The sequence below is a fragment of the Vipera ursinii genome (assembly GCF_947247035.1).
Source record: "Vipera ursinii genome assembly, chromosome: 1".
NCBI classification, from domain to species: Eukaryota; Metazoa; Chordata; class Lepidosauria; order Squamata; family Viperidae; genus Vipera; species Vipera ursinii.
Genome location: NC_139512.1, coordinates 40,512,606 through 40,528,109, shown reverse-complemented (window position 1 = coordinate 40,528,109; position 15,504 = coordinate 40,512,606). Strand labels below are relative to the sequence as shown.

The following is a 15,504-nucleotide window of genomic DNA, read 5'->3' as shown; positions in this document are numbered from 1 at the left end:
TCCCCACACATTCCCTTTATAAAGAGTTCAGGGCGTGGCTTCTCTCTGCCTCCTTCCGAGAAGCCCCATTGCCTTCCTCTGTTTACTCCTACTTGACTGCTTCCTGCGTCGGGCGTCCTTGAACAGGGCCAGCTGTGGGTCATCTTCATCCACACTGTCAGGCTCACACAGCTGGGTCTCCATGGTGACCAAGTGGGAGGGGCCTGCCTGAGGGCTATCATCAGCAAGATCTTCAACCCCCTCAGCAAGGTCTTCAACACCCCCCTCCTCCTCTGAGTCGTCCGACCCAACTGCCGAACCCACAGGCTGACCCTGAATCACAACAATAACGTTGTTGTGAATGGTCTTTCAAATAAGCCGAAATCTTTGCCATTTCTGCCAGGTCAGAAACTTTTAGAGTCCATTCTTCTATAGTCGGCAGTTCCTCCTTCTTCCAATATTGACCTACTAAAAGTCTTGCTGCCGTAATTAAGTTTAACATCAACTTAGTGTCCACAACAGTAGTATCCGTAATTATGCCCAATAAAAACAATTGCGGACAAAACTTTATCTTGTAGTTTAGCTTATGTCTGTACTTTTTCCAAACTCTCAGCAATGTCTGTCTTAAAATGTGTACCTTAAACACATTATCTACCTTCTTATCATACAATAAATATGCATGCCAGCCAAATAACAAGTCGTGGCCTTCAAGATTTAATAATCTCCCTTGTGTTAAATTAATCCAGTCACTTACCGCTGACAACGCAGCAGCTTCATAATATAATTTAAAGTTGGGCATTTTAAGACAACCTCTTTCACGCGTGTCCTGCATAATCTTAAATTTAACTCGTGGCCTTTTCCCTGCCCATACAAATTTATTGATACCCTTTTGCCATTCCTCCAAATTTGAATCTTTTTTAAGAATAGGTATCATTTGAAATAAGAATAGAAATTTAGGCAAAACTTTCATTTTCACTGCTGCAATTCTTCCCAATAAAGACAATTGTAATTTTTTCCAACTTTCCAATTCTTTTTGAATTTTCCCCCATAATTTTTCATAATTATTTTTATATAACTTTGCATTTGAGGGTGACAAGTACACCCCCAAATATTTAACCCTTTTAACAATCTCAAATCCAGTTAACCCTTCTAGAAGGGCCTTTTGCGATACTGTCATATTTTTGGCCAATATTTTAGTTTTTTGTACATTAACCTTAAATCCAGAAACCTTCCCATATTGCATTATTATCTCCATCAGGTCCACAACAGAATTTTTTGGCTGGGTCACCGTGACAACCAGATCGTCTGCAAACGCCCTCAGTCTATAATCCTGATCTCTAATTTGAATTCCCTTAATATTTCATATTTTTAAATATAAATAGGAGATGGATTATCTGTGATGCTTATCCTTGACACCAGCTATATGTCTGCTTTGTAAACATACATCAGGAGGAAATGTTGGATAAGATGGTATGATGCAAAATTTCTGTGGTAAATGGCTAAGAATGTGCTTTTAAAAATGTATCATTGGGGTTCAGTGTAATTGTGCCTTTCAGTTAAATGTCCTTGGTGAAACAAACTCCCTTTGCTGCAACCTCTCATATTTCCAGAATCGCTCCAGAAAATTAGGAATTTCCCAAAGTTGTTTTTGTAGTGCAAGGCATAAGGAAACTAGAGAGGAGGAAGAAATCTGTTCCTGCACCATTGTGCATTACTTTTAATTTGAGACAGTGTGTCATTTCTTATGTTCTTGTGATTTTTTTTGCTTCTTACCTAATTTTAATTTACTAATTGCCACTCAGTTTTTTGGTGCTACAATATCATTTGCTTATATAGTAATGGGATATCCTTTTTTTAAAGTAATTATTAAAGATTATAATTTCAATAGTAAACTAATACAAACTAAAAGAATAGAAAAAAGGAGTAAAAGGTGCAAAGGGAAAAAGTAGAAAAGACAAATTAGAAAAAAGAAAAGGAAGAAAAATAAGAATATAGTAAAGAATGTGTGTGTGTGTGTGTGTGTGTGTGAGAGAGAGAGAGAGAGAGAGAGAGAGAGAGAGAGAGAGAGAGAGAGAGAGGCTCCCAACCCTCATCACAAATATAAAAACATTGTATAGTAACTTTTCACGTCTTCTTAAATTGCAAATTATATTTTTACCCATATCTCATCTCTTATCTATGAACAAATAAAGCATTGTCATTTGTAGTCCTGGTGTCAGCAAAACTCCATTAAGGGCTGCCAAGAATAATAACATCTATTGTAACCTTGATCAAATAAACCAACTTAATATTCCTTCCTTTTACTTCTAACAATCTTAATCTTTAGACCATTCTAATGTTATAGAACTTGATCTGTTTTCATTTCTTCTTCTTCCCTTATAAATGAGTTTCAACAATTCTCTTTTGTAAATACAATATAAAAAATTATATCCCGCTCTCTTAATTTATTGTTTGTATGTCCCTTTAATCAGTCTCTTCATGGGGAACAACTGTTTGGAGCACTACAGTAATGGGTGATCTATGGTCCTCTACTTTATCTGGAGAGGTTCGAAGAACTGGTCTAGTTGCTGGCACTTCATTTTTCACCATGGTCATTGGCTCTGCTTTTTGCAGAGTTATCTTCAGTTTGCTATTTCTTTTTCTGCAAATCACATTCAGTAATGAGAGATTCTGAGGAAATGAGATAAGGAGATCATAGAGAGGGAAGCCCAACTGTGTAAATGGTTGTAAATATGATGCGCTATTAGGATTTGTAGATCAATTACATTGCGTGCAACAAGCAAAGAAAATAAAACAGAGAAATGTTCCACAAATGAGAATAATTGTCATATGGAAAAAATATGTAGACGGAGATAACGTATGGACATTTTCTCTTAAAAAGTCATTTTAACTCCTAAACTAAATATCTTGAAAATGGAAAAGTTTATTAAAATTATTTTTAATTACCTGGAACCCTAATAAGCAAAATTTATAAAAGCAAACAATTCTGTAGCATCCTGTCAATGTCAGTATGTATGATTCTTTCAATTATATTCCAAAGGTTTAGTACAGTGACTCCCAACCTTTTGGGCACCAGGGACCAGTTCTGTGGAGAGAGATTTTTCCGTGGACCGGAGGGGGCATAGTTACTTATGCTGCCTGCATCTCGCAGATGGGGCTTTGCTTGGTTGCGCGGCCCAGTTGCTGGCATGCCGCGGCCTGGTGCCGGTCCATGGACCGTGGTTTGGGGACCCCTGGTCTAATAAATCCCAAGACAGCCTTACATTTTTAACTAATTGTATTTGATCATTAGGGGAAAATCCAGTGTAGGTAGTATAAGGAAAGCTATTTTGTTCACTTTAATTGTTGGTGTTCACACTGAAGATTAATTATTGCTTCAGAACAAATACACTAGAACCAGGAAAGAAGAAGGAAAACTGAAGTGCTCATTTCTAGGATGTATACACATTGAAAGTATTACTTAAATTGTCATGCTGGCATGAAGACAATATAATTGGCTTTAGGAAAAAAGACAGGGAAATGCTACTGATGTTTATAAGCTTTTGAATCAGGGAGCTTTGCACTAATATCCAGCAATGGATGAATACAGATTGTTTTTGATAGTTGCAAATAATTTTAGTAAATATATCGATTAAGAGCTTGAGTGCATAATTAAGAAGTTCTGTGAACTACAGTATTTTTATTCTACTTGAATTGTGTGTTAAAATATGTGTAGATTCACCCAACAGAAATCATCAGCACACTATTTCAAGATGGAATATTGTACTCGTATTTATGGCTGCTATGAATAAAGCAGTTTTCAAGGTTACACTAGTCATAGAGTGTGTTTGTTTTTGTTCCAGTGAAACGGACTGACAAGCTATGTAAGATCTTTTAATGTAAAAGTTTTCTGACTTTCAAAATGATTTCCTTCTTCAGGTATGCAGAATTGCCAGAAGGATCATGATTTTTTTAAAGTCCTTTTGAATATTTTAAAATCACTTTTGGCATATGCATTTTTAAGCTGTGTTTGAAACTGCTTTGTTACAAACTGCTAAAGTTTAGATAGACAAGTTGGCCTGTTGGGGGAAAGGCATTTTACAGTAAAATGTCTATGGAGATTCACAGTCATCCAGGCATGGTTGTCCCAAAGGTGCTTTTTTCCTGAGACAAATGGACTTTCTTGCTTTTCTTTGAAGATGTTTAATTTCTGATCTAAGAAGCTTCTTCAGCTCTGTATGGTGGGGAATGGCAGGATTTATACTCCTGCTGTTTATACTCATGTAGTTTGAACTACATGAATGTTTGATTCAGAATCACCCATTAAGCTCTGTAGTTGAATGGGACTTAAGCAAACTGGATACATGGTTTGTCTGAATTTAAACTGCAGAAAGAAATACTGTACTCAGATTTAGTGTTAGAGGGAAAAACATGTAAGAAAATTTAAAAAAGCTTCATAAGAATTAAGAAGTTTCCAAGTAAAAGTTAAAAAGAGAATAATAAGAAAACTTAACAATGGAACCAAAGAGATGTTGGACTTTTTTTCACTGGATGTATTGAAGAATCAAAATCAGAATACAGCTGGAGGGGACATTGGAGGTCTTTTAGTTTTACCCCTATACCAGGACACCCTATACCCGTGGTGGCAAACCTATGGCATGGGTGCCACAGGTGGCACGCAGAGCCCTCTCTGTGGGCACGTGTGCCATCGCCCCAGTCCTAGGCCTTCAGCTGGGTTTTATAAAACCTTTTTGCTTTAGGCCTCTGCCGCCGTGTGCAAGAAAAAAAAGTTCAATCAATCAATCAATTTCAACTTCTCGCAGGGAAAAAAATCTCGCAAACTTGAAAATGATTGATTGAACTTTTTAGTCCCATCCAGTTTGCCATTACCACAGCAGTCATGCCCACCCAATGGGCCACACCCACCCAATGGGTCACGCCCATCTAGCACCCGACGATACATAAACCATAAGTGGGTTTTGAGTTGCAGTTTGGGCACTCGGTCTCTAATAGGTTCGCTATCACTGCCCTATACCATTTCAGATCAGTGGCTGTCCAGTCTCTTCTTAAAAACCTCCAGTGATGAAGCACCCACATCTTCTGATAGCAAACTGTTACACTTGTTAATTGTCCTCATTGTTAGGAAGTTTCTCCTTAATTCCAGGTTGCTTCTCTCCATTGATTCCATCCAATGTTTCTTGTCTTGCTTTCTGGTGCTTTGGAAAATAAGTTGACCCCCTTATTTGGAAAATAAAAAGATATTAGACAATTAGTTCTTTTGATGGATTAAATTGCATTCCTGTATTGAGTAGTAGAATAGATTCAGTGGTCTATCTAAATTACCTCTTTCAAGTGGATATAATTTTATTTGAGCTTCAGGTCATCCTTAAAATTGAACCAAGTCTTTTATTTTCAAACTCCTGAAATTGTTGTATCAGTTGAATACACGTGTAAAGAGTGAACCCTTACACCTAGCTTAGCAAGGCAATATAATTATATTTTCAATAATACTTTGCTATGCTGATTTTGGTTGGATGTTGATTGACCTGTGGACCTTGTACCTGTTGATGCACTTGGAAGCTTGATTAGTGAATGGTTTGTTTGTTTGCTTTGTTTGTAGATGTTTGATTTCTGCATACATTTAAAAACCTGACATATCTACCTGTGTCTGTTTTGTATGTGCTTAGAACATTGGTTGTGCTTAGTGTATTGGCTCGGTGTTTCGCTGTTCAGTTGTGAATCTGATATTGTCAAAATAGTAGTAGTGGGAGTGGGTGGTGTTGATTTCTTTACTTTTGCTTTTGTAATGTTAATTAACATTATTCATGAAGTTAATCAAAATCAGCTTCTTTTTTGTAAGTAGCACAGTCACCCCACTGCAATATTTGGAAACTCTTAAAAAATCATATGGAATAAAAATACAGAGGTGTCCAGTTCAGGAATATCTTTTAATTTTTTACAATATTTGGTTTAAAGAGATGTTAATATGTGTGCTGTTTGCACCTCTATGCACTCAAAAACACTTTTGGGGATGTTGGGAAATATCCAGCCAGGCAGGGAGGAGGACTCAAGTGGGGGATTAGCCTTGAATTGTTGCACAACTGCAGAAGGTCCCGCTAAACTTGTTTATACATTTGTGTATTGATTAAATAAGATATAAGGACAGTCGACATCCTTAAAAAATCATAGGGTTGAAGGGAAGATAAACTTTTCTGGACAACTACGTCGAGATGGGAAAATAGAGAGATGATTTGTTAGTTCTTCCAAAAAAATGGCAACCGTATGGGCTTTTCTACTTCAAACAATATATATAATAACACAGGGAGATCTATTTCATGACTTAAAAGCACAGGCATGGAAGGCAAGTTGGCAAAGAAAGAAAGCTAGAATAGATGTCAACACCGCTAACATTGAGTGTTATTGCTTGACAAGAGATGAAGAAGTAGCCATTTCATATGTTAAACTTGTGTATTGCTTTAAGAGATTGAGTTTAAGGTTGAGAAGGGGGACTAGTAGGATTGTACCTTCAAGGCCATCTCTCACTAAAGAAGATAAGACCTTGGCGGGTTTTCTAATGGAAGGGAAACTGATTCTTAAAATTAATTGGAGAATATGATTAATGACAAAATTAGAAAGGTGGAGAATTGTGTTTTAATATATTGTGCAAGGGGCGGAGATTTCAGATTCCAGCTTCCTTCGAGCAAGCATTGTATTAGGCTAATAAAGGACTTTTAAGGTAAACAATGCCTCAGTCACTTGAAAAGCCCATACGTCGGAAACTTGATAATAAGGCTGAAGAAAATTAGGATTTTGATTTATCAGTGAGAATTAAAATAGAACATACTCAAATAGACAAGATGTGTACTTTGAATACTAGATTTTGTTATGAGCTGAGATAAAGAAAACTTTGGTTATTTAAAATTTGTAAGTGTAAATATTAAAAGTTAAATTTGAATTATTGTTTTGCTTATAAAGGTTGAATGTAAAAGTAATTAAGATATAATATAAGCTAAAAATCTATTGATAAATCTAATATGTTTTTACTTAGCTGTTATAATAAAAACTACTAGCTTAAATATGAGATAGTAGATATCAAGAGAAAAAGAGAGGAAGTATTTAATGTTGAAATAAGAAATTTTGGTTATTAAATTTAAGATATTTGGAAATTAATAGAAAAGAATGTTATACTGTATTATTAATTAGTTGATGTAAGATGGTGAGAAATAGAATATATTCAAATAGATAAGACATGTATATTGAATATTAGATTTTGTGATGAATTGTAAAAAAGGGAACTGTGGTTGTTTAAAACTTGGAAATTATAAATATTAAATGTTAAATTTAAATATTAACGGGAAACTAAAAATTGGGAAAAATGAATTAGGACATTGATTACTTATACAGTAAAGATTGAATGTTTAAATAACCAGGATATGTATAAATTAAAATTTATTGATAAATTTAAGAAAGTTATTTTTATTTAATTGATATAATAAGAATTGTATTAGTTTAAATATGAGACAGTAAATACTAAGGGGAAAAGAGAGGAAATATTTAATGTAGTAGTTATATGTTGTATGTTATATGTTGTATGTTATTGAATTATTGATTAACTCAGCCGCCACGTTGCTTTTTAAATATTTAAAAGTAAAATTAGAAAATCAATAAAACTTTAAAAAATAATTATAATTTCCAGACACTGTTAAATCCCCTCTTTATGGTATTGGTATGTAGACTGATCTCTTTCAACCAGTTGCCACTTTTATCATTCTGTGTTTCCAGTGTAATCTTTCCTTCCTTCCTTCCTTCCTTCCTTCCTTCCTTCCTTCCTTCCTTCCTTCCTTCCTTCCTTCCTTCCTCAGTTAAAACTCCCCATGTCATAAACACCATTAGAATTCTAAAAGTACATGTGGTTTTCAAACTGGAGGAAGAAACAAGCTGTACAGCTGTAAATAGGGGCTGGTTGTCAAGCATGCAAATAGTCATCACATGACCATAAGGGGCGTCAGAATATCAAAACCGAGTCATAAGTACCTTGGTTTGGGTCCTTGTAACTTCAAGCAGTTGTTAAGCAACAGTTAAGTTGAGGACATCTGTATTTGTGGGACTGCTTTCTTCTCTGTTCATCAGTCAGACTGATCTGAGTAAGGTCAACCTCCTCCAAGCTCTTTCCGTTCATGATTTGATGGGGTCATACAAGCTAACTTTCTCAATAGTCACCCCCACAGTTTGAAATTCCCTTCCTGCACAGATTAGGTTGTCTATGTTTCTTCTAAGCTTTAGGAAAGCTGCTAAGTGCTTTGATTAGAAAGGAGACTGCAAGTATACGATTGCTATATTTTTCTGGTTTATTTTTTATTTTTTACTTTGATCAGGTTTGATTTTGGGTTTTTTTTGTAATCAATGCCTTATTTTATGATGAGGTTAGGTTTAGCTACTTAGAGCTTTTGGGGTTTGGATACCATACAAATAAATAAAGTAAATAAATCAGTGTTGGAAGTTTTGTTGACAATTTCGTAAGCCACTATTAGTCTATATTTGTGTGGCAGTATATTTAAGTATACTAAGTATGAAATAAGTAGTGATTGGATTTTCAGAAACAATAATCTGCATTCAGCATTCAGGATATGGAGGGCAGAAATTTGGATTCGTGTTATGTTCTTTGATATATGTTCATTTTTAGAAGATATATTCATTCCTACCATATCTCATTTGTCAGCATTTTTAAGCAGAAGCAACATTTTATCAAGCAAGTAATTATAGTTTGTCATACAGCTGACTCAGTAAGCAATATTTGGGTTCTATTAATTCCACATAGTTATCATATAGAGTTCTGTTTAGCCATATACCAAATTGGCATTTTCACTGTCCACAGTGTAACATCAGCCTGGTATCATCTTTCTATCTTCCCTTCCTTTCCTGCTTGGTTTATATGCTATTTCCGTTGAAATGAACTGGAAGCAGCTTACATACCTAAATAAATAGTAAGATCAAAACAGTTAAACAAAAACAACAGCATTACTGTATATCCCACAATGTACCAGAGAAATACCAATCACAGAAATAATCCCACTTCTTTATAACTCAGTTCCTTCTTTGGTTCTGCTCATACATAGACTCGTCATGCTATTGCTGATGGAAATAACATTATGCACAGTGGCTCAGTGGGTTAGGATGCTGAGCTTGTCGAACAAAAGGTTGGCAGTTTGACGGGTCGAATCCCGAGTGCCGCGTAACAGAGTGAGCACCTGTTACTTGTCTCAGCTCCTGCCAACCTAGCAGTTCGAAAGCACGTTAAAAATGCAAGTAGAAAAATAGGGACCACTACGGTGGGAAGGTAACAGCGCTCCGTGCGCCTTTGGTGTCTAGTCATGCCAGCCACATGACCATGGAGACGTCCTCGGACAAACATTGGTTCTTCAGCTTTGAAACGGAGATGAGCACCGGCCCCTAGAGTCGGAAACGACTAGCATGCTTGTGCGGGGGAACCTTTACCTTTACCTTAACCTTAATAAGCTAAAGAAATTAAAGACAAGAAATAAATGATAAATAATAAACAAACTAGAAGGAAATCTACGCATATCTAGTTTACTTTATCACCATTCACTTATGTTTTTGTCTTGCAAACTATCTTTGTTTCTCACATGTAAATACTAATTGATACACCATCCTTTGTTTTTTAAATTTATAACCTCTCTGTTTTTGAGGTTCTCATTATCTTCATACAGCCATGACTTTTGTCTGTCTTCTCTGTCTTCCCCTTCCTTATCAATTCTTCCTTTATATTTGTTTTGCAATTCAGTTCTAATTCTCTCCATCTTACCAAAAATATTATCTTTCTTCTATCTCAGTGCATTCCTTATCACTGGTACCTCCCCTTCTAAATTCTGCATCTAAGATACTTGGTCCAGAATTCAGAACATTGTTTCATCTGTTGTGTGGCCACCATCTTTTCATTTTTCATACGGAACTGTGCAGTATCATTTTTTAGAGTCAATTTGGGGAGGGGGGAAATGGCTTTCAAGACCCATTTAAAGGATACATTCTTTCCAGATTTCTTTAAATGGATAACACTCATCATTACATTTTTATTTACTGAGTAAACACTCCATTCCAATTTGTACTGTAGTCGCTCCAATATTCCCTCAACCAAAATTAATTTCCCAATTTAATCCAGTACTATAAACTGGATCTCCACTCCTAGAAAGACACAACCTTTAGAAAGGCTGTCATCTCTTTCATTCCCCTTCTCCAGATCCCCCTCCAGATAAATAATTTGCTACTGAAACTTGTGTATGAAGAGATCATGATGACGAAGAGCTGGATATTTACTTCTAACTGCATCCTTTGAGTGGTCAACTATGAATTCACACAGTCCACTCCTCTACTTTGCTTGGTTTCAGGTGATCTTATTTTCCTTCAGATCTGCTGTGTTAATTTTAAAAACTGAAAGGGTTCAGCTAACCACATTGTATATATGGGAGGGGAGGGCATCCTGTCAAATCTTTTAAGTTCTAAAAGGTTTTGAATAGGTCTCTATGCAAGTGCATTACCCATGTGTGTGAATTCAGGGAACCACTCAAAGAACTGCACTAATGGATACAAAATCATTTTTCTCAAGTCTCCTCACAGATTTTATGTTCTAATATCTAATGATATCAAAATATGTTTCTTATTCAAATAATAATTTGGAAATGAGAAAGATTCCAAAACGTGATCTTGGCTGAACAAATCTACATTGTTATAAGCTGAAAATTTAGCTCAGTTCTCTGCCTCAGGAGCATGTTGTGTAAATCAGTTAAATGATATACTGAGGAAGGTCTGATAGTAAGATAGTAAGAGTTGAAATATTTTGAATTCATTTAAAACAAACCATAATGGTTGGGTTATGTTTTACTGAGTTTCTTTTATTGTGTTCTGTTAATAGTATGTGTAAATAATGATTTCTTTTTCATGTGTTTTTATTTTTAAAACAGATTTATCTGGTTTATGTATTTTTATGATATGAAGTTTAATTTCCTAGCAATTTTTATTTTCTTTTTATTAAACTTGATCTCATAGAAAATGTTTTAACATTTTTTTGTTCTTTTTTTTTTAAAAAAAGTTCTGGGCAAGACATCCAAGGGACAAGTGTGGTTGCAAATCTTCCACTCCTGATGCGGCAGAATCCTACAGAGACACTGAGGAGAGTCTTGCCAAAAGTTCGAGTAGGTATAGCATGATTTCCTATTAAAGTATTGCATGAATTCCAGTTATACCAAGAAGAAAACTCCCACTGATTTTAATAGCTGTGAATATCTTATTAAAGACAAAAGTATGTACAGGTAGTTGTTGACTTACAACTATTCATTTAGAAGTTACAGCAGCCCTGAAAAAAGTGACTTGTGACTGTTCTTCTTAGTTATGACTATTGCAACGTTCCCCCTGGTCACATGATCAAAATCTGGACACTATCTCCCTCCCATCTCTCTCTTTTTTTTACCTCCCCTTTTTTTAAGCTTGCTTACTCCGTCTGCAACACTCTCCATTCCCCAAACTTTCCCTTCCCTTCCCTTCCCTTCCCTTCCCTCTCACTCACTCTCTCTCACACACACACTCACACACACACTCTTTTCCTGCTTTCTTCTCCTTCTTGCGGCACCTGGATGGAGTGAGAAGAGGTTAAAAAAAAGAGATGGGGGAGAAAGGGGGAATCTCCCCTTTTTGTAACACCTCAGCTTCCTCCTCTTCCCTCTGTGAAACGCTCTGGATGAAGAGGCAGGGGAAGAGTGCTGGTGGACCAATGGCAGGAGAAGAGGGGCAGTGGAGAGCCAGCTGAGTAAGAAAGCTCATATTGGATCAGCTGCAGTGGAGTGCCCAAGAAGAAGTGGGCGTGTTAATGCAGCCGTGTTCAATTGTCCTCAAGGTGTGAGAAAGCAAAGCTACAATAAAACACAATAATTATAAATTAGGTATGATTAAGGTATGATATATTTTACAAATAGTAAGATGTACTTTTTATACTTTTTATATTTGCTTTTAATGTATGTATGTCTTTTGCTTGGTTATTTTCTGATTATACAGGAAGTTCTACCTGTTGCAGGTGTGGAAATGCAACTAACAGCAGCTGTTTCTCTCTTGACAATTCTTCAAGAGGAGTCAATATCCATCCATACTTACTCTCACTCATTCTTACAACTCATTCTACAGAATCTGGAGCATAGAGATGCAGGTCAGACAAAAGTCATGTTGCTGATTTCCTAGTTTGCTGTGCTTTTTCTTCTGATAATGTACTATTTACAGCAGTACATGCCAGAATAAAATAAAATGATTATAGCATAGGTTTGCTAGTGGTATATCATGTAGTTGATTAGCCTTTGTTTATTAAAAAACCCTTTTAATAAAATTATAAAAAGGAGGAGGGAATTAAAAGAGACTAAGCAGGCATATAATGGGGAAGACACATCAAAAGGAATGAGGTAGTGCTGGCAATCCCAAGAATACTCAGGGATAAAAGCCGTGAAGGTGCTATACAGACAACCCAATGTATCCCCCCATTTGTGTCTATGTATTCACTTGTGATCTCTTCTTCTCCAATCTCCTATTTGTGATCCCTTCTTCTCCAATCTCTCCTATTTGCAAGGAGGAATCAAAAAGAAAAACAGATCAGGCACAGGACAATATGTACTGATTATAATGGTAATTACATGACTGAGAGACACTACAAAGGTAATTAATGTGGACATACTGTAGGTCTTAAAGTTAATTTTTCAGCACTGTCAAAACTTCATAGGGTCATTGAACAAGGTAGTCAGTAAGCATGGTCTACCTATACTCCTAGGTAAGTTCAGTCTAGCCTTTCATTTGGTGGGACTTTGATCTGTTAAATTATATTTTAACATATTAATTAAATGCATAAATTATATATTTAATTTAGAGTTACTATTGTCAGAAAGTTGTTAATATAAGTCATTGTCTAAAAGAATTTTACAGAACTGGTTTGTAGTGCTTATATCTGTAGTTCATTTGTACTTCACAGGTGTCAGTAATGCTTGGCTGGACACACTTCTTGCTGCAATAGAAGCTCTTCCAAAAGAAACTATTAGACATGAGGTAATATTGTTTTCCCACGATATTAGTGGGAAGATAGATTGTGGCTTATAGTTATAGTTCGCTTTCTATTTAGAACTAGATTTGGCCTTCATGGTCTAGTACAGGGGTGTCAAAGTGGTGGCCTGCGGGCCAGATGCGGCTCTGCAAAGGCAAAAAAGTAGTGATACATCATGTGACGCAATCAAGTTTGACACCCGTGCTCTAGTATATGAAACCTTCTACCCATTTTGTTTTAGTTACAGTGAAATGTGAAATATGATCATAAACTTTGAAAACTTTCAAAATGAGAAAAGATTTGACTATCAAGAAAAACAAAAATATGTGGAAATTTAATTATTTAATTATTAAAAGACATAAGATCTACGAATTTAAATGAGTATTACTCAAACTTGTAGTGTATCAAAGTATGCTTTTATATTTCTTATTTTTATTTTCTTGAAATATTAAGTAAGCAAATTTCCAAATATTTATTTTAAATAAAAGTGGAAAGTGTCGTGTCATATTTTGGCTGCAAATCATCCTAGCAGAAATTTAAAAAAATATTGCCCAATTGCCCATTCCTAATTTCTCAGTAAATTGAAAAACCCTTTTTGCAGCTCCAAAAATTAATTTTCAGTTGCAGCATGATTATAATTTTTTAGTTATAGGCCGTGAGAAGATATGCATTTTTTAAATATTCTGGTCAATGAGCAAATTAAAGTATTGATAATTAAAAACTAAAGCAATTACAAGACAAAGAAGGAAGTATTCTGAAATTAAGAAAGAAGGCAACATTTTAATATTGGTATCCATCCATTTATGCTCTAAATATAGCCAAGAAAAAAATTATCTCAAATGTGAATAAGAATTGCATAGGAGGAAAAAAGTATTGTAGAAGACATGAATAGAATGCTAGATCCAAGTTTAGACACACAATCCCGAGAGGGGAGGGGGTAGACAGTTCCCAAGAAAGGTTTTTTAGTAGATTAATGTATTGATTTGACCAATGCTTAGCAAATAAATTACAGCATTTATTTTAAAGATGGTGACTGAGTTGGTAGGTATTTGTTAGCTGAGGGACTTTTGTTTTGGTTTTAGGATGTGGTGGAGATTGGATTAGGTTTTGAGACTTGGATGTTAGGTCTTTGGAGGACCATCTTTCCAGGAGTCTGGTAGTTGTGGCTTTGGTGTTGAAAGCTTTGGATGTGTAACAAAGAGGAATTATTGGGACCCTGGACTAGCTTCTCAGCTGCTTTGGACAGACAGGTATCCAAAGAGTGTCGGCAGTGCATGAGTGCTGTAAATGGAACTGCTGCTCAGCTGATGACTAACACAGCTGCTGAACAGCTGTGCACCCTAGAGTGCTATCTAGGGTGGCACCATGGCAGTACCTTTCATTCAGCACCTTTTGGGGATGAACTTGCAGTGAAATTTGGAGCAATAAGGAACAGCAACGGCTTGGCTGGAGCTGGTGGTATGGGAAAGGCAGCAGCACTGGTGAATGGAGCTGCTGCCTAGCTTATATATGGCAGTTTGTTCAAGTGTCTTGTATGGAGGTTCCAAAGAAGATTGTCCTCCATGTGAATGGCCTGCTATTTGACCTGAAGTGATCAGCTTCTGGTGGATGAGCAGTTTGACTAGTCTCAGCTGGCCTTTGGACACTTGGAATGCAAGCTGCCATCAATCTGCAGTGGGAGCGGAAGCTGACAGCTTTTGGCAAAATCCAGTCAGTGTCCTACGGCTGTAGTGATGGAGCTGGACTATGGGAATAGGCAATAGGAACCAGTTGATTTTTATTGTATGCTTGGTCACCATTCTATACTTATATATTGTCTATTTATTGTTATATGGTGGGGGTTTTTTGATATGTTTATGTGGTATACTGCCCATAGTCAAGTCATTTGACTTGGTAAGCCTTATAAATCTTAAAAATGAATAAATTAAGTTTTTAGAAATCCAAAACCAAGAGAATGTATGTTTATTTAGCAAAACACCAAGTGTACTCAAGAATTGATATATACTAAATCTAAGAGACTCACATCATCTAACAAAGAAATTATATTGATTCAGTGATATATGCAGATCATGCTCTAATTGTAATATCTTGGTTTCAGAAATCATCTTCAGATGGAGGATGAATGATATGTGATACTTAAAGAAACACAAATCATATAGTGTTGCTTAAAGAATTATAGAAATAAGAATTATTGTTTGTAAAAATATGTCACAAGGATACCAGAGACCACTGTATGGAGACAAGTAAAGCCTATATGAGAGGAATCTTAATAACGCTTGCAGCACATCAGGAAAAAAATAACATAATAGAAATCATAATTAGAAGAGAGAATAAAAGATTTAGGATAGATTCATAAAACTAGTATCAATCAACAAGCACTGAAATGGACACCTGGGAGATAATTTGGGTCAGAAATGTTAAATTTACTCAGGCTCAAAATTTAAGAGAAAATTTTTATA

General features: G+C 35.8%; 1 protein-coding gene and 1 long non-coding RNA gene across 2 annotated transcripts in view; both read left to right on the top strand.

The window, feature by feature from the left end:
• Window positions 1–15,504, top strand: part of LOC310650755 — an 852,012-nt gene that overhangs the window by 273,456 nt on the left and 563,052 nt on the right. The window lies entirely within an intron of this gene.
• The window catches only part of PPP4R4 (protein phosphatase 4 regulatory subunit 4), a 49,233-nt gene continuing 44,791 nt past the window's right edge, over window positions 11,063–15,504 (top strand). Inside the window, exons 1-3 of the mRNA XM_083379464.1 lie at window positions 11,063–11,165; window positions 12,022–12,169; window positions 12,977–13,050. Coding sequence (XP_083235590.1) covers window positions 11,115–11,165; window positions 12,022–12,169; window positions 12,977–13,050 — 273 coding nt within the window. The 5' untranslated portion in view covers window positions 11,063–11,114. The remainder of the gene's footprint in view (window positions 11,166–12,021; window positions 12,170–12,976; window positions 13,051–15,504) is intronic.